This window comes from Sinocyclocheilus rhinocerous, unplaced genomic scaffold (assembly GCF_001515625.1).
Source record: "Sinocyclocheilus rhinocerous isolate Xijiao unplaced genomic scaffold, SAMN03320098_v1.1 scaffold1338, whole genome shotgun sequence".
Lineage (NCBI taxonomy): Eukaryota > Metazoa > Chordata > Actinopteri > Cypriniformes > Cyprinidae > Sinocyclocheilus > Sinocyclocheilus rhinocerous.
The window spans coordinates 885,635-906,589 of record NW_015632722.1 but is presented as its reverse complement, the minus strand read 5'-3'; the positions used below and the strand labels follow the sequence as shown (position 1 = coordinate 906,589).

The 20,955-nt window shown below is 37.4% G+C and overlaps 4 protein-coding genes across 4 annotated transcripts in view; 1 reads left to right on the top strand and 3 right to left on the bottom strand.

The window, feature by feature from the left end:
- Window positions 1-272: 272 nt before the first annotated feature.
- On the bottom strand, window positions 273-2,976 carry LOC107742868 (synaptotagmin-like protein 1). The gene is made up of 9 exons (XM_016555940.1): window positions 2,956-2,976; window positions 2,789-2,878; window positions 2,536-2,702; window positions 2,183-2,285; window positions 1,906-2,067; window positions 1,731-1,809; window positions 782-881; window positions 495-694; window positions 273-415 (listed from the first exon to the last, which is right to left on the bottom strand). Exons 1-9 carry the CDS (start codon window positions 2,974-2,976, stop codon window positions 273-275), a joined length of 1,065 nt encoding a protein of 354 aa, XP_016411426.1.
- Window positions 2,977-3,852: 876 nt separating this feature from the next.
- Window positions 3,853-10,506, bottom strand: LOC107742858 (peptidyl-prolyl cis-trans isomerase FKBP9-like). The gene is made up of 10 exons (XM_016555930.1): window positions 9,901-10,506; window positions 8,579-8,724; window positions 7,728-7,917; window positions 6,921-7,066; window positions 6,658-6,847; window positions 6,431-6,576; window positions 6,161-6,347; window positions 5,840-5,985; window positions 4,408-4,571; window positions 3,853-4,317 (listed from the first exon to the last, which is right to left on the bottom strand). The coding sequence occupies exons 1-10, from the start codon at window positions 10,101-10,103 to the stop codon at window positions 4,138-4,140; spliced, it is 1,698 nt and encodes a 565-aa protein (XP_016411416.1). The 5' UTR covers window positions 10,104-10,506; the 3' UTR covers window positions 3,853-4,137.
- An 814-nt stretch (window positions 10,507-11,320) lies between these two features.
- On the top strand, window positions 11,321-15,047 carry LOC107742876 (cartilage-associated protein-like). Its single transcript, XM_016555949.1, has 7 exons — window positions 11,321-11,876; window positions 12,608-12,757; window positions 13,590-13,761; window positions 13,857-13,985; window positions 14,099-14,244; window positions 14,339-14,422; window positions 14,956-15,047. Exons 1-7 carry the CDS (start codon window positions 11,418-11,420, stop codon window positions 15,004-15,006), a joined length of 1,191 nt encoding a protein of 396 aa, XP_016411435.1. The 5' UTR covers window positions 11,321-11,417; the 3' UTR covers window positions 15,007-15,047.
- A 3,518-nt stretch (window positions 15,048-18,565) lies between these two features.
- Window positions 18,566-20,955, bottom strand: part of LOC107742875 (sushi domain-containing protein 5-like) — a 9,657-nt gene continuing 7,267 nt past the window's right edge. Inside the window, exons 4-5 of the mRNA XM_016555948.1 lie at window positions 20,320-20,508; window positions 18,566-20,165 (exon numbers count right to left, since the gene is read on the bottom strand). Of these exons, the coding sequence (XP_016411434.1) occupies window positions 18,712-20,165; window positions 20,320-20,508 (1,643 nt within the window). The 3' untranslated portion in view covers window positions 18,566-18,711. The remainder of the gene's footprint in view (window positions 20,166-20,319; window positions 20,509-20,955) is intronic.

Sequence of the window (20,955 nt, the reverse complement as noted above, 5' to 3'; positions counted from 1 at the left end):
AGCAAAAGTTATGCGTTTTAAAATGAAAATGCACTAGTGTAAACGTAGCCTAAAAGTCAGAGTTTGTGCCCATCACATACTATGCAATGTTCTGTGAAATGTGTCAACTCCAACAGTCCACAATTTGCAGACTGGCTCTGACTTTTGCCAACTAGCTTCAACCCGTCCAGACTGCAAACTGGGTGAAAAAATCTAGGAAAAAGTTGTGTAGTGTATTACAGAATTTTACACAACCAAAGTCACAGGGTAACTATGCATAGGTTAAACAAAGTTCACTCAGAACAGAGCTGTAAGTTGGTTCTGACAGGTAGACTAGTGTCCACCCAGCTGTTGGGGCTCTGAATCACACTTGACCACACACTGATCTCATCTTCTGTTGAGTCCATCCAGCAGACAGACTGACCGTAACGCACACCTGCAACATATGAACACAGTCTTACCTCCCAGCTATATTAAGTTATATATCAAGTATATTATCTTCAAATCTGTGTTACCTGAGCCAGTGCTGAGTCGTACTCCACCCAGACAGCCAGGGGGTTGTGGACTCCAGACAGTTATCTCTGCACAGGCCTGAATAAGGTCGCTGGACTGAAACCTGTCATAAACCATGGTGTGGTTAAACACTGGGTTGACAGATCCTCGCATCACCCTAGTCTGCTGGCCACTGATGCCACTTTCATCTGGTAATACCACACTGTACATATACAAACCACACTGATGTGCTCAGGAAATAACAACAACAAAAATCAAACAGCAAACTACTATGAATTTGCACACACACCTTTTCACATATGTACTGGGTGCGCCACGTTTTGTGGGAAGTAGACCAACAATCTTCCTCAACCAAATATAGAGCTCACCAGTCGGTGGACAACCACTTCCTATAGCCACAAAAAATTTAAATAAATAAATAAATAGGGCTGCACAACTAATCAAAATGAAATTGAAATCACAATATGGCTTAGTGAACTCACTAAAGACTGAATTTTAGTCGGATACATTAACATTTTTGTGAACAGTTTTCAGCATTTTATCAGATTTGTAACGAGAATCATTTATAAATCAAAAGAGCAAAGAATTATTTTCAACCAAAATGAAAGCTTGAGGGTTTCACGTTTTAAAATGAACAATTAAATGAACATTAGTATTGCAACTGGTAATTTGTAACTTGTATTGTAATTCAAATGTATTTTAAATAATTTTCAAATATTAAGTTTTATTCCTTTTAATAAAATTTTTTATATATTTTACTATATATTAAGCAGTAATATAATTATGTCTTTAATTTTTTATATTTAGAGTTACCAACAACAATAATAATATAAAAACAATTAAGAATGATAATATAAAAACATTCTTTTTGCCTGTTTTCAGCAACATAATTTAAGATGCTTATGAGATCAAATCGCAAACTGAAATAAAACACATACTAAAAAGATTACATATTTTATTTGTTTACCTGAATTACTTGCAAATGTGTTGTTAAATTATTAAAATATCAACATAAAATTTCAGGGGGTAGTTCAAGAAAATATTTGATAACAATGGAGATACTTGATAAAAAAGTTGCTCTACTACTATTTGCCCTGCTCTACAATTTAGCCTTTTATTGAGGGGAGAGTGGGCCTGCACATAATAAATTGATAATGAGCCACATGTAATTTATCAATGGTCCTGCATATAAATGCAGATATAGAGATTGTAAATATGAAGTGTCTGTTCAGACTCACCCTCTGAACCTGGAGGTACAAACTTAATTGAGAACAGAATGGTTCCTCTGCTGATAATGTCATCTGGACTTAATCTAACCTATAATACATTAAGATAAAGATTGTCATGATGAGAATCTGACTATCACAGGTTTAGTTCACTACAGATATCAGATAAGCTCTGAGATGGGCTTACTCTTGGCTGGAGGTTGTGCCAGGTTGGTTGGCTCTGGTTCCAGTCCCACTGACCCAGCCTCACTTCCACCTCCCCCAGGAAGAGGTTTCTCCTCATTCTCTCCATGTGCCAGACTGACATACTCAGCACACGAGCCTGGAGGTCCAGTTTCCGCACTTTATACTGGTACAGGCAACATTTTAAAGTTGAGTGGAGAAATAATTAGTACTGTAAGTTTGATAATGTATTTTAAATGCTTAGAAATAATTTGTGAAATAATAAATTAATTACAACTGACTTTCATGGTTTCATCGTAGACTGGATTTAATGTTTTCCTCGTCACTGCAGTTTTTTTCTTACTGCGTGATGTGTTGTCAGGGAGAAGGTAAACTTTAACATATCTATGTTTAAGAGAAGCATACAGACATATTTATAATGTTACAAAATATTTCTATTTCATATAAATGCTGTTCTTTTGAACTTTCTATTAATCAAAAGAATCCTGAAAAAACTTTATCAACGTTTCCACAGAAATATTAAGTACCACTGTTGTTTTCAACATTGATAATAATATTAAATGTAGCATGACTGCTTTCATAAATAGTTGATAGTTATGACTGAAAGAAAATGACCACGGTCAAGTATACTTACGGGTCTGATCGATTTTTACAGGCCGACGCAAGCTCTTGGCAGCGTATTATGTGCACATGAAGCTCCTCTTTCTTGACATCATACTGCAACAAGAACTGGATCCGCCCTGATACTACAACATCCCCGAAATCGCCCACACTGTACAGGCTCATCAAACTGCCATTCATCTACCAACACAGAAACTGGACCGTTTACACCTTCAAAACTTTGTTGGTGCAGAAGATCAAGTGTTGTGCTTGAGAGTGTATCTTACCATATGATGGGAGGTCAAGCTGCTAACTGACCCAAACCTAGTATAGTCAAGTTCAGTGCTGCCAGAGTCCATGTCCCCCTCTGAGTCGATCTACAGAAACACACACACACACATAATACAAAAGGTTTTCAGGGATGTGTGTATCTGAACAACTGGCCTTGCCAAACGTGCTCAGGACAGTTGGACATTGCGGTGGATCAGAGGTAAAAAATGATATAAATACTTTTCAGTTTCTTGCACAGACCGATCGTTTCGTGTCTTAAGACCTCAATGTATCGTCACGAATCGCAGGGTTTAATTTGGTTTTGTCTATGTATGTTTTTTTTACTCTCAAAGGTGGAGCCCATTGACTGCTGTTATAAGACTGATAGACTGCAACGGTTTGAGTTAAAAATCTTTGTTTGTGTTCTACTGAAGAAGCAAAGTAACCTACATCTTGGATGCCCTGGGGGTAAGCAGATAAACATCAAATTTTAATTTTTGGGTGAACTATCCCTTTAACTTTGAAATTGGGGACAGCAATGCTTATGTATTTTGTTCTCAATTTACTTTTTTTTTTTTTAAGTTTAATTTGTGTATGCATTTTGCTTATGTCTGTTACAGTCAGTTCCAGTTTGGAGTCTCTATCATCCCACACCAACTAAACACACACTGACACACATTCAAAGGATTATAAAAACACCAGGCAGACACAGACACTCATGTTATAGGATATACATGCATTGTTCATTGAGCCATGTAGTGACTGTTTTAGTGCTATTCCTATTTGCTAAGTCTGAAAGAACATTATCAGGAACATGTCAGAATGGACATACTCAATCATGAAGAAAACATTTAAAGTTCAAAAGTTCATCAATATCAGCATATTGCATTTCAGTTTGTCAATCCACAAGCTAAAACCTTAAATTATGTAACACCCGTTGTTTTGCAGCTGTTCACTTTTAAGAGGAAGCTACGAGTTTTTATCATCAGTCATAGTACTATGAGCATGATTTGTGAAAAGCAAGTTTTCCAGGTTCTAATAAAATTGTGATTTAGTAAAATAGTGAAATAATACTTTGGGGGTTGGAATGTGTTTATTTAAGGGATTTTTTTTACAAAGTAATGTTTTGCACATTTGTATCACTCCAGACTCCTACAAACATTCAAAGACCCGTACAAAAAAAAATCATATATAAACACAATTATGCACACTCATACATGCACACACCTCTCAGACAAACATCTAAAGTAAACAACATCACTGAGTGACACTTCACTGACAAATTCAGCATCTTTATACCCTTCCCATTTATAATATTCAACCACAAGACACAACCAATCACAACCCTTCATCCCTGAGTCCAGCCTCATAACTCATCATGAGAGGCTGCTTCATCTGCCTTGAGTTTAAACTCATCCTCTGTGATTTGTCCATCCTTGTTGCGGTCCTGGTTATCGTACATGTTCTGTATGATGCGTTGCGGGTCAAAACCGGGTGCCAAACGACCTTTGCCCTCTTTTACCTGCTGCAGGATGTAATCTGAAAACTGTAAAGAGACAGACAGTGGCGCAATTAGCTTAATAAACATTTTGGAGATGTATTGCTAAGCAAGCACTCGTGGTATAAAACAATATACCTCAGTAGTGTCCACTTGTGCATCTTTGTTCTTGTCCATCTCACTGAAAAGATTGGGTGTGACATCGCTGTTCCACACAAACATGTAGCCTTCAGGAAGACCTTCCTCCAGGTCCACCAACTCAACATCAAACACCAGCACAGCACTGCCAGGGACCTCACCATCTGAGCAAGAAATAGTACTTAATCTCTTTTTTGTTGGAAATATAGAGGTTTGAACTATATTTATACAAACTGGTGTAGAGTTGCTGTTTTGTGGACCATCTGTACATCCCTCTTTGTTACATAATTGAAACATTAAAATAACATTTATTCACTGACTAAATGACAGCTGATGCTGTTTGATAAGACAAATGCTGAATTGGGAACCCTATACTAGCATAATACTCTTACCATTACTGCCATAGAAAGACATGGAAAAATAGTAAGAGTAGTATACTACTCTGTGGTGAGCAAAAAACCTCCCTGAAAATCAATATATCAGCACCAAAATCGTTTGTTTAGCCAAGTAGTTTTTAGAAGAATTTACTCTGGCTCCCTGTGGTGGGTGTATCACAAACGATATTCAAAACTTAATAATCACTTTAATGTAGCTTGCGCTCACTGTTGTACACGGAAGCAGCTCCGGGCTGATGACGAATGAGGACGCCGTTGCGCATGCGCCGCTCAGAAGTGACGAACGCGGAAGCGCAGGGAAGAGATCAAAACAAAACAACGGTCACTAATTAGAAGTACAAAATGAGGATTTGTAAAGAAGGATGTTGGAGGATTTCGATATAAGCCAAGAGAAGACTGGTTTTCCTTTGCTAAAGTAAGGAAACTTTGCTTCCTTTGCTCCTGTTAACAAATGTTGGTTTTCACGAGACTCACCGGCGCATGCGCAACACTGAACTCATACATCATCAGCCCGGAGCTGCTTCCATGTACAACTGTTGGCGCAAGCTACATTAAAGTGATTATTATGTTTTGAATATGGATATTTTTCTTACAAAAACGCATCGATTCGCTACAGAAGGCCTTTGTTCACCCGCCGGAGCCGTGTGAGACACTTTTTTTTATGAATGGGTGCTTTTTATTTCACTTCTTTTGGACTGATGAACTGCAACACCCGCTGAGTGCCATTAAACAGCTTGAAAGATCAAAGACAATTTTTTAAATAACTCCGACTGGATTCGTCTGAAAGAAGAAAGTCATATACACCTAGGATGCCTTGAGGGTGAGTAATTTATGGACTAATTTTCATTTTTGGGTGAACTAACCCTTCAACCATTTTGAATCAGTCAGATGAGTCCTTCACTAACTGAACTTAAAATGAACACTGAATCAGTTAGATTCACTGTTCACTTTTAGTAAAATCCATTACTTTTAGTAAAATATATCTCAATGTATTGATATATATTTAAAATGTGTGTGTCTGTGAGAGGATGTCTTACCTACTCCCCTCTCTCCATAGCCAAGGTGAGGTGGAATGACTAGCCTGCGCTTCTCTCCGACACACATTCCTATAAGCCCTTGTTCCATGCCTATGACCACCTGTCCAGCCCCCAGAACCACATCGTATGTCTTACCAAAGGTTTGCCTGCAGTTACACACAGACGCAGTGGAAAACACAAATTAGTTATAAACAATTTTTAAAATATAAACCATTCATTTTGATTCCCATTTCTTAGCAATAACATAATCAAATATTTGTAATGTTAAGTTAGACAACATGCCAAAACAACATGATACACAAATGTATAATTGCAACGCACGTGGAGCCGATGTAAGTGCCATCCATGAGAGTGGCATTGTAGTGGTATTTGACAAAGTCACCACGTTTTGCATTGTAGATGCATTTCTCTGGCTTCACACTGGTGATCTCAACTATATCAGATGGGTTATGGAAATCAATAATGTGGACATCAAACACCAGCACAGCTGAGCCAGGGATCTTAGTTCCTGTATGAGGAGATAGAAGAGATTAATACAATGATAAGTTAACCTCGTGTTGTTTTGAAGTAAAAGGACTGATCAGCACACACCTGTGCCCTCTTCTCCATATGCCAGGTGAGGTGGGATAACAATCCTCCTGCGCTCTCCAACACACACACCCAGGAGTCCTTGGTCCATTCCTGCGATCACATAGCCTTTACCGATGTAAGTGTCATATGTGCGATTCCTTGAGTAACTGAAACATAAACACAAATGTAAGCATAAGTGCACTGTATATCACTTTAAAAAAAAATCTGTTCAAATCAAGGGTTTTTACCTGGAGTCAAAGAATGTGCCATCCAACAGGGATCCATTATAATGGTAACGCACGAAGTCTCCTACTTCACTCTTGCGTGGACAGTGATCTGGAAGGCTTTGCACTTCTACTGTGATTTCATCTTTGGGGTTATGAAGGTCCAGCAGAATCACATCAAACACCAGAGAGGCTTGACCGGGGATGTCACTTCCTGTGAGTGGAGATGTTGTAATGCTTATTTTGCATGCACTGTTAGTATATATTACTAATAAAATGACTCTCACCATCCCCATTCTCTCCATAGCCAAGGAAAGGTGGCATGGTGATGATACGTTTTTCTCCTAGACACATTCCCAAAAGCCCCTGGTCCATTCCCGCAATGAGCCAGCCAATTCCCACGTAAGTGTCATAGGTGCGCAAACGCGTGTGACTGCAAATGAAAGAATCAGAATTACTAATCGGGAAATGCATAAAATTCAAAAATACGTTCACTGTTAATTCTATAAAAAAATAATATTATAAATATGTGTCAAATATTTTTTGAAAAAGGTTTTGTTTCTAACTTATATTATTATTTTTATACTCAGTATATTACGGTTAGATGTACTAATTATGTATTTTAATCTATTTTTTTTATTTATTAATTGTAATCAATTTTTAAATTCTATTTATTGTAATCCTATTATTTATTTATTTTTTATCGTTTTTTTATTTAAATAAACAAATAAACCTCTGTTACAGGCTGTCATTAGTGATAGGGATTTTTTGTGGCTCTTCCTGGATGTTACATGGTTACACCAGTAGGTGGTGACATGTGAAAGTCTATATGAGTCATTTGACGACTTCATTCAAAGGAATTGTTCAAAAAAGGCTGATTAATATAACTTCAAATGAATGAGTCATTAAATCATTGGGCTAACTGATTTGTTCATAAACATCCGATCATTCCCTCGCTGTTGTAACACGGCGGCTATGGAACTATTGTTGTTGGCATAGAAAAAAAAAAGTTTAATAAAAGTTATTCAATATAAAATGTGAGTTACAAAAAATATCTATCTATCTATTTTTGAGGTCCACATGACTCATCTCACCTGGAGTCGAACAGCGTGCCATTGAGCAGAGTACCATTGTAGTGGTAACGGACATAATCAGACACTTGTACAGTGCGGACACAGCTCTCTGGCTTGTGGTAGGTCTTTATCTGCACTTTGTCCTCTGTGTTCCAAATGTCCAACATCAACACATCAAAGTGAAGGATGGAATCTGGGGGGATGATATCACCTGACAAGGAATGACATAAAAATACTGTGAGAAATAAAAATCAAACCAGCTTGGCAGCTTTTAAATCTGCCCACTGAAGCCTGATTGAAACCAGCTACTCTAAAGAAGGACAATAAATGCTTTAGTTTTTGTGTTTACTATAAAGGCTGCATTATTAGTTGTTGTTTGCTCACTACAACTACAACTCACTACAATAAAACTGTGCAAGGGGAATTTTGCCACCCTGTGTATTTTGTATTTCACTGAAAGAGCTGATCATGAGATTAATGTGTCTGAAATTACTTATAATGTAAGTTTGTTGTATGTATGTGCAGTTAAACTATACACATCTGTTTGTGTCTCCTGCAGCTGAATTGGGCAGACACACACTTCACAACTAGTTCTGAAAAGTGGACATGGCTCAACATTCTTCTTCTTCTTCACACCCCCATCTGTTCAACTCCCCCCTCCTCTCTCTCCAAATGGAGATGCCATGCTCCTCTGACTCAGCAGGAGTTCAGGAGGATAATGGGCATTGTAGGTCTCAGTGAATTTCACGCATTAGCATGCTACCTAGTGGTATGTGCCTATTTAATTGTAAATGTGCTGATGGCACCTACATTGATAGACATTCATGCATGAAGTGGTAAACAGAGAGCTGTGTTTTTAAAAGTGTGTTTACCATAACCGTCCTTTCCGTAGGCAAGCTGTGGAGGGATTTTGATCATCCATCGTTCATTAACACACATGCCCACTAAAGCTTTGTCCATTCCAGCGATCAACTGCTTCCGACCAACAAACACATTATAGGTGGTGCCACGGTCATAACTGCAAACACACAAATCAACAAACATTTACACTGCAAAAATAATTTTCTTAATTTTTTTTTTTTCAGTAAAAACATCCTTAAAATCAGATTTTTTTTGAGAAGCAACGTTTTGTAAGATATTAAGAGCTTTTAGAGAATATATTTTTGAATAATTTGGCAAATAATTAAATCATTTTCTTACATTAAACGTTTATCAAAATCGAGTGACCTTAAAACAGTATTTTTAATTTAACTATTTGCCAATGGAACAATAGAACAATAAAATTAATTTAAGATATATTCTCTAATATTATCTCACACAGTTTGCTTCTCATGTAAATGTGTCTTTAAAAAAAAGATTTCTTTCTTCATAAGAAATTAAATTAAAATTAAAAGAGGTTAGTGCAATAATAATTTTGTGCAATAATACATTTGCAAAAAATAATGCAATAATAATTTTCACATTTTACTTAAATCAATTATATTTTGCCGGTTAGTCGACGCGAGCAAAATGAAGTCGAGGATTTTTTTTTTAAATCATCGAATAGTCGAATAAAATCGACGAATCGCGACAGCCCTAATTAAATCTACACTGAAAACTATTTGTTGGTAAAATAATTTTCACTCTCAAACTGCTAGTAAATTTAGCAAATAATTACAAAGAAACAGCAAGTAACACACTAAATTAAATATGAAATTTTGAAGTAGAAAGACTAAAACAGTATTTTCTTGTAAGATATACTCCAATATTTTTTTTTTTTTACAACTTTGAGATTCGAAATTTTAGTAGGCAAAAAAATTATTAACATAGTTCTTTAAAAAAAGTTGAAAAAGGTATGTCCTTTTATTTAATATGAAAATTACAGCCATTCACCATACTTCATTCATTCATTCATTCATTCGCTTATTCATTGGTTCACTCAGTCACGTGTACATTCATTCATGTAGGCTATTCATTCACTCACATATGCAATCATTCCATATTAAAATCTACAACATGTTAACTTTTTCTAAACCAATTGTAAATGTATATAATGTGCTTTTGCAGCAGTAAATGTTTATGCTAACTGAGCAAGGCCCATCTGCTCTGACTGCGTGGCTGTGAGCTCAACAGACTGTAAACTCTACAAACGCAAATGGCTTTAGGCCAGGTGAGAAGATGAACAATGGAAGTCAAACATGCATTTTGCACTAACCTAGAGTCAAACTTCTTTCCATCAGGGAACATGCCGATGTAATGATACCGAACAAAGTCTCCTGACTTGACCATCCGGTCGCAGCGCTCCGGAGTGAACGTCTTCTCTATCACGATGTCATCTAACGGTACCGGCGGCGCGTTGCACGCCACGAAAGTCACTAGGATAGCCGGTAGAATCATCTGTACCAATAACCGTATCATCTTCCGTTTGTGTTTTGCAAAGGGCTCGTTGCTGCTTTCGGTCGCTGCAGCAGAGTTTCCTCAAACCCTCTCGCTCACTGTAGTTGAGAAGGGAAGTGTGTAGACGTGGTGGACGCGCTGGACGGATTCTGAAACTCCCTCTAACTGCTTCCTATGGCTCCGGTGTCACTTTATATGGAGAATACGCAGGAAAGGGCTCCGTTTTGCAGGGAAAATGCGGAAATGCAGGCCTGGAGGCTGGAATGCTTTCTACGTGGCACAGAGAGGGGCGGCTCGCGCTTTATGATGGGGGTTTATGAGCATGTAATTATAGAGGGCTCGCCGAGCAGTGAAATAGGCCTTTTTTTAACTTTATATTTATTAGATCAAATCATCATATGTCTCCTTATTATAGTAAACTACGTTTTGATAAATGCATATACTATATTATATTATATTATATTATATATTATTACTAATTCTTCTTACACCCAAATCCATCCATTCATTTTAGTTTCCTTTTAATGAATAAAACAATAGTTTGCAATCTATACTTTCGCGCTTTATGATGGGGGTTTATGAGCATGTAATTATAGAGGGCTCGCCGAGCAGTGAAATAGGCCTTTTTTTAACTTTATATTTATTAGATCAAATCATCATATGTCTCCTTATTATAGTAAACTACGTTTTGATAAATGCATATACTATATTATATTATATTATATATTATTACTAATTCTTCTTACACCCAAATCCGTCCATTCATTTTAGTTTCCTTTTAATGAATAAAACAATAGTTTGCAATCTATACTTTTGTAATGTGAATAATGTTAGAATAGTTTAAATTATATGATATATACACAGCAGATATTGTAATTATCTATATAATGGCATATTTTACATGCTTTCTTGTATAGAGTTTGGACACAAATATCTTAGAGGGACAAACTGGAATTAAACCGTTCTGGTTTATGGTATCTGGTTTAAACTATTTACAGCAGCCATGTAAAATGTTCGCAAATCAAGACAGTAAGAACTTTCATAGTTGTATAGGCCTATGTGTCTTTTTAGACCCTTCAAACTTAAAAGTGAATGTTACCGGTGGGATTTGACGAGTAAACATATTTTTTTAGTAAATCACTGTAATGTTTTTTTAGCTGCATGGGGGAAGGGTGCGTTCTGACGGACTTGACGTGGAGCAATCACTGTAATGTTTTTTTAGCTGCATGGGGGAAGGGTGCGTTCTGACGGACTTTGGGGACGTGGAGAGGCTGTGGGGCGGGCGGGTTTTGTTCTCTCACACTCCTGCGTACTTTGGGATTCCCATACGGGACCATGGCCTCCTTATCGCACGGCCTCAGGTTTGCATTTCTTTTATTCTGTTTTACTTTTTGCGTCCTTGCGCAGTATGAGAAATACAACTTTCGTAGTTTCCCACGGCACGAGCTTATGCCCCTGGACTCGGCGTATCGACACGCTTTAGACCAGTACAGTGAGGAAAAGTGGTCCGAGAGCGTGGAGTTTCTGGAGATGAGTCTCCGGCTGTACCGGCTGCTCAGGGACAGCGAGGCCTTCTGTAACCTCAACTGCAGCACGGTGCGCCTCGACGACGAGACGCGCTTCAGAGACTTCCCCGAGCTGCACGCCTTCGGTAACGTGATGAAGCGAGCTCAGTGTCTGAAGCGATGCAAGCAGGGCTTACCTGCCTTCAGACAGACGCTTCCCAGCCGTGAAACCATCGAGGAGTTTGAGAAACGGGAGCCCTACAAGTACCTGCAGTTTGCTTACTTTAAAGTGAGTCCACTACTAAACATTAACTTTCACTCATTGCCTCTAAAGTTATTTATAAAGCAAGTTTAAAGGTAAATGAGTGTTGTGCAATACTGTAACATGGTAATAGATTATAGGACTTCAGAAGGTTCACAGTGAAAAACAATGGAGTACGATGGTTGATTTTTTTTGTTGTGTAGATTGTATTAGATGGTAATATGGTACTGAACCATGTACCCATATATCAAAATACATGGCATTTCAAAGTACATAATGTGCAATTAAATGTGCAAGTATGTGGTGATATGGTTAACTACTGCCCCCTATTGGAGAAGAGAGGCTGGAACAATAAAGCTGCATGTCATTACGTTCGTCTCACCTGGCTTGTTTTAACACAAAACTCGACAAATAGCCATCCTAACGCAACAAAGTACATGTGGAAAATGCTTCATGGTATTGCCACAATACCATGTCAAAAACATGAAATTTACATTGCATTTTAATACTTTTTGAAATGTAGACGGTATAACATAGTAATAATACCATGGTACTGAATGTTTACCTTATTCATGTACCATGGTACATTTTAAAGTGCATGCACTGCATGGTATTCTAAAGAAGGCCTACTTCAGAGAATAACATACTAAAAATCAGTGGTTTTACCATTGTAGTACCATGATTTGTTTGAATATTTTTATGTGTAGAGTTTTGGTTTGGAAATATCTGACAAAATGGATTATTATAAATTATTCCAGAGTGATCATTTGGCCAAAGCTGTATCTGCAGCATACACATTTCTTCTGAAGCATCCTGATGATGAGATGATGCAGAGGAACATGAACTATTACAAGAGTTTACCTGGAGCTGATGAACATATGAAAGACCTGGAGACCAAGTCATATGAGGTGAGACCCCACACACTAAACACTGAATAAGAGGAAATCAAATCCTCATTTTAATCCTCTTGTTAATGCAGCTTGAGAGCTGCTGCCATTAAAGCAGATGGGGGTCAAACTAAATACTAAGAAATCCTGAAATTCATGTTAGTTTTCAAATGACATTTTTCTTTCAGATATGCTGATAATATTACTTACAATGACAAATGTTTATTAAATTATATGCAGAAATACACATAACAGTAAGTTTGGGGACAGTGGGATTAATTAATACTTTTAATCAGCAAGGATGCATTAAATTGATCAAAATACATTTATAGTTGTACAACATATTTCTGTTTCAAATAAATGCTGTTCTTTTGAACTATTCTTCGTCAAAGTAAAAAAAAAAATTATGCAGCACAACTGTTTTCAACACTGATTATAATCAGAAATATTTCTTGACCACCAAATCAACATACTGTATAAGAATGATTTCTGAAGGATGTGATACTGAAGCTTTGTCATCACAGAAATAAATTACATTAAAAAAATATATTAAATTAGAAACAGGTATTTTACATTTTAAAAATTTCACAATATTACTTATTTACTGTAATTTTGATCAGATGAATGCAGCCTTGGCGAGCAAAAGAGACTTCTTTTTAAAAACATAAAAAATCTCAAGACTCCAAATTTTTAAAAGGTATTGCATATATAATATTAATCTATAATAATATATGTCTACATTTATGCAATGCAAGCTCAGGTAACGTATGCAACTGTAATACGTCTGTTGAATGTAATAAACAGTGTTGTAGTTTACAGTTACATATGCTTAATGTGGGTTTTTCTTATTCAGACATTGTTCATTCGGGCCGTGCGGGCGTACAATGGCGATAACTTCAGAACGTCAGTGTCAGATATGGAGTTGGCACTGAGAGACTTTTTCAAGGTGTATGATGAGTGCATCGCTGCATCAGAGGGATCCAGACAGATCAAAGACTTCAAAGACTTTTACCCGTCCATTGCAGGTTGGCATATACCTGCTGCTCTTGTCATGTCTGCCCTTGAGATCCTTTGTAACTTTAGCTGAAACATAACAACATGTCTGTTTCTCTGTCTTTAGATCATTACGCAGAGGTTCTGGAGAGGAAGGTTCACTGTGAGAGCGAGCTCACGCCGGTTGTAGGTGGATTTGTTGTTGAGAAATTTGTGGCAACCATGTACCACTACCTCCAGTTTGCTTATTATAAATGTAAGTCAAGAAAGTTCTCTGTTTAAACTACTTGTGTGAACCATGAATGTGAAAAACTGACATATGAAACATACACTTCCATTCAAAAGTTTCTCTCCTTCATTCTCATTCAGTGAATGATCTGAAGAACGCTGTACCGTGTGTGGCCAGCTACATGCTCTTTGATCCCAGTGATGAGGTGATGAAGAATAATGTGGATTATTATCGGTACCATAGAGAAAAATTTGGCCTCACTGATGAGGATTTCATCCCTAGAGCGGTAGGTGTCTCACATCATGGTAAATAATGAATAAACACATTTATTTTCTTTTAGATGTTCGATGTTGTACTCATAATGCATTCTCACATGACAGGAAGCAGTACGGTACTACAATCAAACGGCGCTACAGCTGCAGATGCTAGAATTTGCCAAACAGAAGTTTCTGCCAGATGATGAGGTGAGAGCTGAGAGTTGGTGCGTGGGTTATTTGAATGCTTGTTGAATATTCACAAACATGTAGCTGTTTTACAACTATTCGGAGTAGTGCTGACCGCTTGTTTGGCCACTTGGGTGAGCACTATGCTTACTGATTCACTCTGAGCCGTTTACTGATTCACACCGCCCTCTAGTGGCTGATAAATGGAAGTTTTCATATGATTATTTAATTACAGTGCTGTGCTATTTTTGTATCGAGATTTTATTTGTTTTTATTTTTTCAGTATTTTGCAAGATTTTTTCAAGTTAAACTAAATGAAAATGAGAAATTTTGCTTTGGCAACTAGCTGAAATAAAATAAGTTTAATCTTTTAAAAACATTTTATTTTATTTGAGTCAACGTTTTATTTATTTATTTATTAACAATTTATGGTTTTAGTTTTAGTTAACTATAATAACCCCGATGCAATGATTGCAGAATAAGAAGCAGATTAAATTAAAATAAAATAAAACACCATTCTCTCTAACTCTTCCTCCAACTATTTTCTCTTTCAGGGGGAAGTCTTAGAGTTTCTTGATGAATATCTTAATGCTGAGGATGAATAAACGATTTTATTTGCACTGAAATAAAAACATTGTGAAAAAGACCATAAAGGTATTCTCATTCCTGTACAATTTTTGTTCTTGTATTTATTTTGGGGTTGGTGGTTGGAAGTGTTGATATCTTTTTACTGTACACATCTGTACTAAAATATGTACTTATATTTACACATGTAAATACAGGTTTTGCACATGCACCACAAGCCAAAATATTATAAATCTGAATCAAACTGTCAACTTACTGTATCTTAGAGAAAACAATGTGTGTTTTTGTTTTATTAAAGGTTGCTTTTCTACATTAAATAAAATCCAAATAGCAATCCAGAAGGGATACCATGATGATATCCAGGTAGACTTGAGCCGCAAGAACTGGTTAAACACTGAAAATGTATTTTTTGGCTGATTGTTACAGATGCAGATGCTATTGTAATAAATAATGTGGATGAAAACTCGCCACTTTTGTGCTGTGAAATACTGGTTGATTTATCAGTCATTTTCTACATCTGTGTTGTTTTAATTCATATTTTGTTACTTAAAGTGTTACACTGTCTTTGTACAATCCTCCTTCTGGTGGAGAATTTGTGTTTTGGGCATTTCAGAAGAACTGACTTACTTTAAGATCTTGAGCTTAGCAGTTTTTTGGTTATGCCAAGCCTCACATAATCTGTTTGGACCAAATGTTAGTACTAATATGTTGTTGATAACTTCACAAATGTTCACTTGGCTATTATTCAAAATATGTGTAAAATGGTGCTGCATAGAAGAAATCAAACAAACTTGTCTATTTTCAAAGGCTGAACCAGAATTTCCTGCCCCTAAAAGCAGTAAACCTTCAGACTAAATATAATAGCAAAAGACTAAACACTGGACCTTAAGCAAAACACTTGAATTTTAAGAGTGCATTTGGACGGTCATTTTTTAATTCAAACTCCCTCCACATCTCTCGTTCCTCATCCCCCACTCCTTCTTTCCTTTTCTCTGTGGGTTTTTCCTACTATGGTGTGATAAACTGCACAGATACTCCATGTTCAAACACATTTAAATAAGTCTCTGTTCTCTCGCTGTGTGAGTATTTGTATGCAGGAGTGTTTCTGAGTGTTTCATCTTTGTTTTGTGGTAAAAACGACAGTATAGACAGAAACCATGTCCCTCTTTTGTGATATCAGGCTTGGCCCTGCTGCTCTTACACACAAATGTTTGCAGTCTTATTTTAGGAAGGAAATGTTTTTTTAAGCCTATTTAAGCTCTCACAGCAATGTTGACACCAAGGAAGACTAAAGCGGATATTTTCCCCCCAAAGTAATTTATTGGTTCATTAGTATTCCACAGCTATGTTTAGTCAGATACCCTCATGTCACATCTAACCGACATTGTTACAGTGTAATGTTGATATTACCAAGCAGTTTTATCTTAAAATGGAATTGAAATTAACAAAGAGCATGAAATCTCACAGTTCCTTATCACAATAAAAACACTTTACAGTTCAGAATATAATCATCAGAAGAGATCAGAGCAAATAAAATGGTTCCAATGGCCAATGGTTTACCCCACAAATAGTAAATGACTAATTTTATGGTAAGCAGTTCATGTGTTTAGCACTGTAGATTTAAATATATCTACAGCAGCCAACTGGAAATTATTTCCTGATCTAAAATTTAGCTTTTTTTTTTTTTTTACATTCTTTGCGTTAAGACTGGAAAATTGCTTTTTTTTTGTAAGTAAATGCAAGTGTTTTTGGCTCTTGTATGATAAATCACTTTTGTAATTATCTTTGGATAAAAGCGTCCACTAAATGGCTAATGTAAATAAGACTGTACTAGCTTCTCTACTAAATAGAGATGTCAGGGCTGGAAAACATATTAAAATACAAGAGCAACAACCAACAACCAAAAATACCCAAACAGTTAGATAATGTTAATACTGTCAGCCGATCATTAATGGATACTTACAAATGACCCTGCAAAATTCATGAAGTTTTACTCCACTTTTCTTTATTTATAATTAAATCAAACAATGTAAAAAATGCTACATTTGCTCTAACAACACCTAGAAATAAATCGCTTTACTACACTTCATTACCTATTATTAATATTATCTAAAAATAGCAAACTATGCTATATATGTTTGACCTCAGTATGACAATTGAAATAAAAAGCGATTTAGACATAACTGATTTGTGTTTGTTTTGTTTTAATTCACTAGTTCTAATTTTTTTACATTTATAATACACATGATATAAATATGCCTCATAAACGTCACTGAAGTCGACTGAATATCTTGTACAAAACACGGCCAAAAAATTTGCACTGAACATCAATGAGATATTTGGGAAAATATATGTAGAAAATAGTCTGCTATGATATAACTTTTATAGTACTACATATATTTTAAAGAAACTGAAACTCAACAAACTGTAAACGTGTTGAAAGCCAATCAGAATCCACCCTCAGTTCCTCTGAGAAGAATGTCTCACCTGTCTGTGAGTGTGAATCTTTCTGAGTCCTGAGTTCAACCCCAAGAAACTCACTTATTTATAGGAAAAAGGTTTGAAATGAACAAATGCTCATTGTATTCTAAATTTAGGGATGAAAGCTATTTTTCTACCTACTCTAGGTCTGTATGATCTGAAAGCCAATCAGAATTCACCCTCAGTTCCTCTGACCAGAATGTCTCACCTGTCTGCAAGCTGGAAACTTTCAATAGCACACAGAGAATACTGAGTTCAACCACACTCTCTTTTAACTGACTGCTCTCTTTCAAAACCAAAATAGGCTAAAGTCACAATGATTCTTTCACTCACGCTCACTCATAATGGACAAAACTATAAACACATACAAATCTGTTAACAAGGACAGACGGGCACCATGTACACACATGCACCGACCCGCAGTCCAATGCAGTCCGTCCAAAGCAAGAGAAGACATCTGATTCATGATACAACAATTATCCACAATACAATGAAAATATAAAGAAATAGAAAACATGGTAAAACAGAAATACTACCTAAATAAGGAGTGTTGAACACAGACATACTCCTTGTGAAAGTCAGGGTTGTGTGGCATTCAGAACTGAATTAAGAATTTTTTTTAATGCAATGCAATTCTTGAAATTTAGGCAAATTTAGGTGAACTAAATTTCATATAACTGTAGTTTTACTAGAAAATTAGAAGATAGATAGATAGACAGATAGACAGACAGACAGACAGATAGACAGATAGACAGATAGATAGATAGATAGACAGATACACAGCAAAATCCCCAGAGTTAAATCAACTCTGCTCAGAGTACATATTGTCCCAATCTACAGAGTGTTAAAGTAACACTGAAGCAGAGTTACCACTGTTGAGGATTATGTGATGTTTTCATATCTAAAAGCCTGAGCAGTAGTTGTTCATCTTCAACATTGTTAACAGCGGGTTTTCTTTAATAATGCTCACTCATCAATTAATTAATTGCTTAATTATCCCATTAACTTTAACTCTGCTTCAGTGTTACTTTAACACTCTGTAGATTGGGACAATATGTACTCTGAGCAGAGATGATTAAACTCTGGGAATTTTGCTGTGTAGATAGATAGATAGATAGATAGATAGATAGATTTCAAATTCACTTTTTTGAGCCCCGGTGGACATAGACTGTAACGTTCACACATGAACGGCTTTGTGTGGATGCTCATGTAAGCTGTGGGTTTTATGAGGATCTGTATGACTCTCACACAGTCTGTTGTAATTCAATACACTGTGTTTGCCTGTTAGTTCCATTAAGCTGGTAGTGCGAGCTCTTTTGTTGCCTCTTTTTATAACACCACACCCCCAAGACCACACCCATTACTGCTGCTACGATGCCAATGATAATGGCTGCGATCATGGGCCCGCGGCCTGAACCGTGACAGGGGTCTTCTGCACAAGCACCCTCTCCAGCTTGGTCCTGTTGATCCAGGCTGTGATCTCCACCACGTTCCATCACACTCCGATTTTCAGGCGTTTCAGTTGGGACATGAACAGGGATGTGCTCCAGGAAGTGGTCATCAATGGTTTCCCATGGATCCTTAATGACAGGAGTGGGCATGCTGGAGATATAATCAGGTGTACCATCCAAATGTACCATCCCAGAAGGTGTGGATGTTTTCTCAGGACCCAACCCACCTTGACTGGCACTCACATTTTCAGGAGCAGAAGCTGGTGTGTATGGCATGGGCCACTTGTGTACAGCAATATCATCTGGACTGGGTGTGATCTGAGTAATGGAGGTGGTGGGCTTCACCTCCACACCATTTGGACTATCAGTAAGACCATCAAACCCCAATGTTTTGGATCCATCAGAATCTGTTTCCTCTGGTGTGTACGTTTCTTTCCCCATTTCATCTTCTGAAAGCCCTTCAGTTGTTTTCTTATAAGGTGTTACAACAGACTCTCCCTTTTCAAGTCTGTTTGTCCCTTTACCAAGCTCTTCCTCGTCTCCTTTCCTGTGGTTCTTGTCCTTTTTCATTTCTCCATCTTCTTCCTCTTCAGGGTTGTCAATCAAACCCCCCGTCTTTGCTTCCACAGGGTTTTTGGTTACATCCTCAAACACCTCTACTTCTGAGTGGCCAGTCAAGGTCTCTGTTTCCGACCCCGCATCTTGTTCTGGCCCCGCCTCCCCCGTCGACTCACCTCCAGCTTTATCTTCATCCTGAGTAACAGGGTATCCATCTAGCCAAGACTCGTCCGTGCCGCCGACACTGGGACTGGCAGGTTCACTGGTGGGAGGATCGGTCAGATAGTCACTTTCCTCTGTGATCATGTCAGGACTAGATTGGCTGTAGGTTGTTTTGACCATCATGTGGCTCTCGTCTTCATTGGGGCTTTTAATAGAGGAGGAATCAGTGGTGATACCCGGCTGCTCCTTCTCTTCCTGGAAGGCCTCTGAAGGGAACCAGAACATGTGCTTCTGACTGAGTTGAGACACTGGAGGTTCAGTTACTGATACTGTTGAATCTTCATCATTCTCTTTCTCCTCCTCAGACATGACTCTCCGCTCAGGCTCAGGAGAGGATTCTTCTACTTCATGATCAGTGGACTGTGTTCCTCCTGGATTCAAAGAAATATGATGCTCCTCCCTCGGATTCTCAAGGAGATGGCCATCTGTGAACTTATCTTCATAGTCGATGTGGCCTTCAGGATCATCTGCAACATATAAAACATATTGAGGACTACACAGCTACACCCAAAAGTCAAATAAACCCTTTGAACCTCAAGAATTGAGTATCTTGGAACCTCTGTCTCATATTCGGCATGGCTCTTTTGGTTTTTAAATCTCATCATTGTGTTCGCAGCTCACCTTTGACGCAATGCTGCACCAGGCTGTACCATTCTCCACAACTGTCGCAAAGCAGGCTGAAGGCCTTATCTCCATTGGGCAGTTTGTATCCTGGGTCACAGGCATACAGAAGTTCATCCCCTAGGTCAAGCCCAGTTTTCCCCTGCAGATGTGAGTGTGGGAATGACGGTGGCTGCCCACATGGATCATCTGGTGGATGAAAGGGAAGTGGAACAAGTTCAGTCATGAAGGAGAAGAGTTTGTCATAAATTATAAAAGAAAAAGTGCATAAAGTGAAAAGGATAAATTACATGTAAAGTCTGTTTCACACTGCACACTTGCTCACATTGTGACAGCATTTCTGCAACTGCAGATAGCTACAGAAAAGAAAAGTAATTTCTGGGGTAATATAATGAAAAATCCTTTTATAATCCAGTCATAAATGATATCATAGTTATAGGATGTTTGGCTGGTGAGAATCTTTACCAACCTGATGGTAGTGAAATATAATCTACATGAATTTACGAGAAGCACGGCAATTACTCCAAATCCCAAACTAGCCATAAACTCCTTCAAGGAACACTCCACTGTTTTTGAAAATAGGCTCATTTTCCAACTCCCCTAGAGTTAAACAGTTGAGTTTTACCGTTTTCGAAT

What these genes read in the sequence shown, in the direction of transcription:
- LOC107742858 (XM_016555930.1), bottom strand. Translation starts at nt 10,103, where the DNA reads ATGATACGGTTATTGGTACAGATGATTCTACCGGCTATCCTAGTGACT. An exon ending in CTACGGAAAGGACGGTTATG is followed by an intron (nt 7,918 to 8,578) that starts GTAAACACACTT and finishes ATTCCTTGTCAG; the next exon opens with GTGATATCATCCCCCCAGAT. An exon ending in CTATGGAGAGAATGGGGATG is followed by an intron (nt 6,848 to 6,920) that starts GTGAGAGTCATT and finishes CTCCACTCACAG; the next exon opens with GAAGTGACATCCCCGGTCAA.
- LOC107742868 (XM_016555940.1), bottom strand. Translation starts at nt 2,976, where the DNA reads ATGTCCAACTGTCCTGAGCAC. An exon ending in GCTTGACCTCCCATCATATG is followed by an intron (nt 2,703 to 2,788) that starts GTAAGATACACT and finishes CTGTGTTGGTAG; the next exon opens with ATGAATGGCAGTTTGATGAG. An exon ending in TGTAAAAATCGATCAGACCC is followed by an intron (nt 2,286 to 2,535) that starts GTAAGTATACTT and finishes TCTTAAACATAG; the next exon opens with ATATGTTAAAGTTTACCTTC.
- LOC107742876 (XM_016555949.1), top strand. Translation starts at nt 11,418, where the DNA reads ATGGCCTCCTTATCGCACGGCCTCAGGTTTGCATTTCTTTTATTCTGT. An exon ending in TGGAGACCAAGTCATATGAG is followed by an intron (nt 12,758 to 13,589) that starts GTGAGACCCCAC and finishes TTTCTTATTCAG; the next exon opens with ACATTGTTCATTCGGGCCGT. An exon ending in CTTTTACCCGTCCATTGCAG is followed by an intron (nt 13,762 to 13,856) that starts GTTGGCATATAC and finishes CTCTGTCTTTAG; the next exon opens with ATCATTACGCAGAGGTTCTG.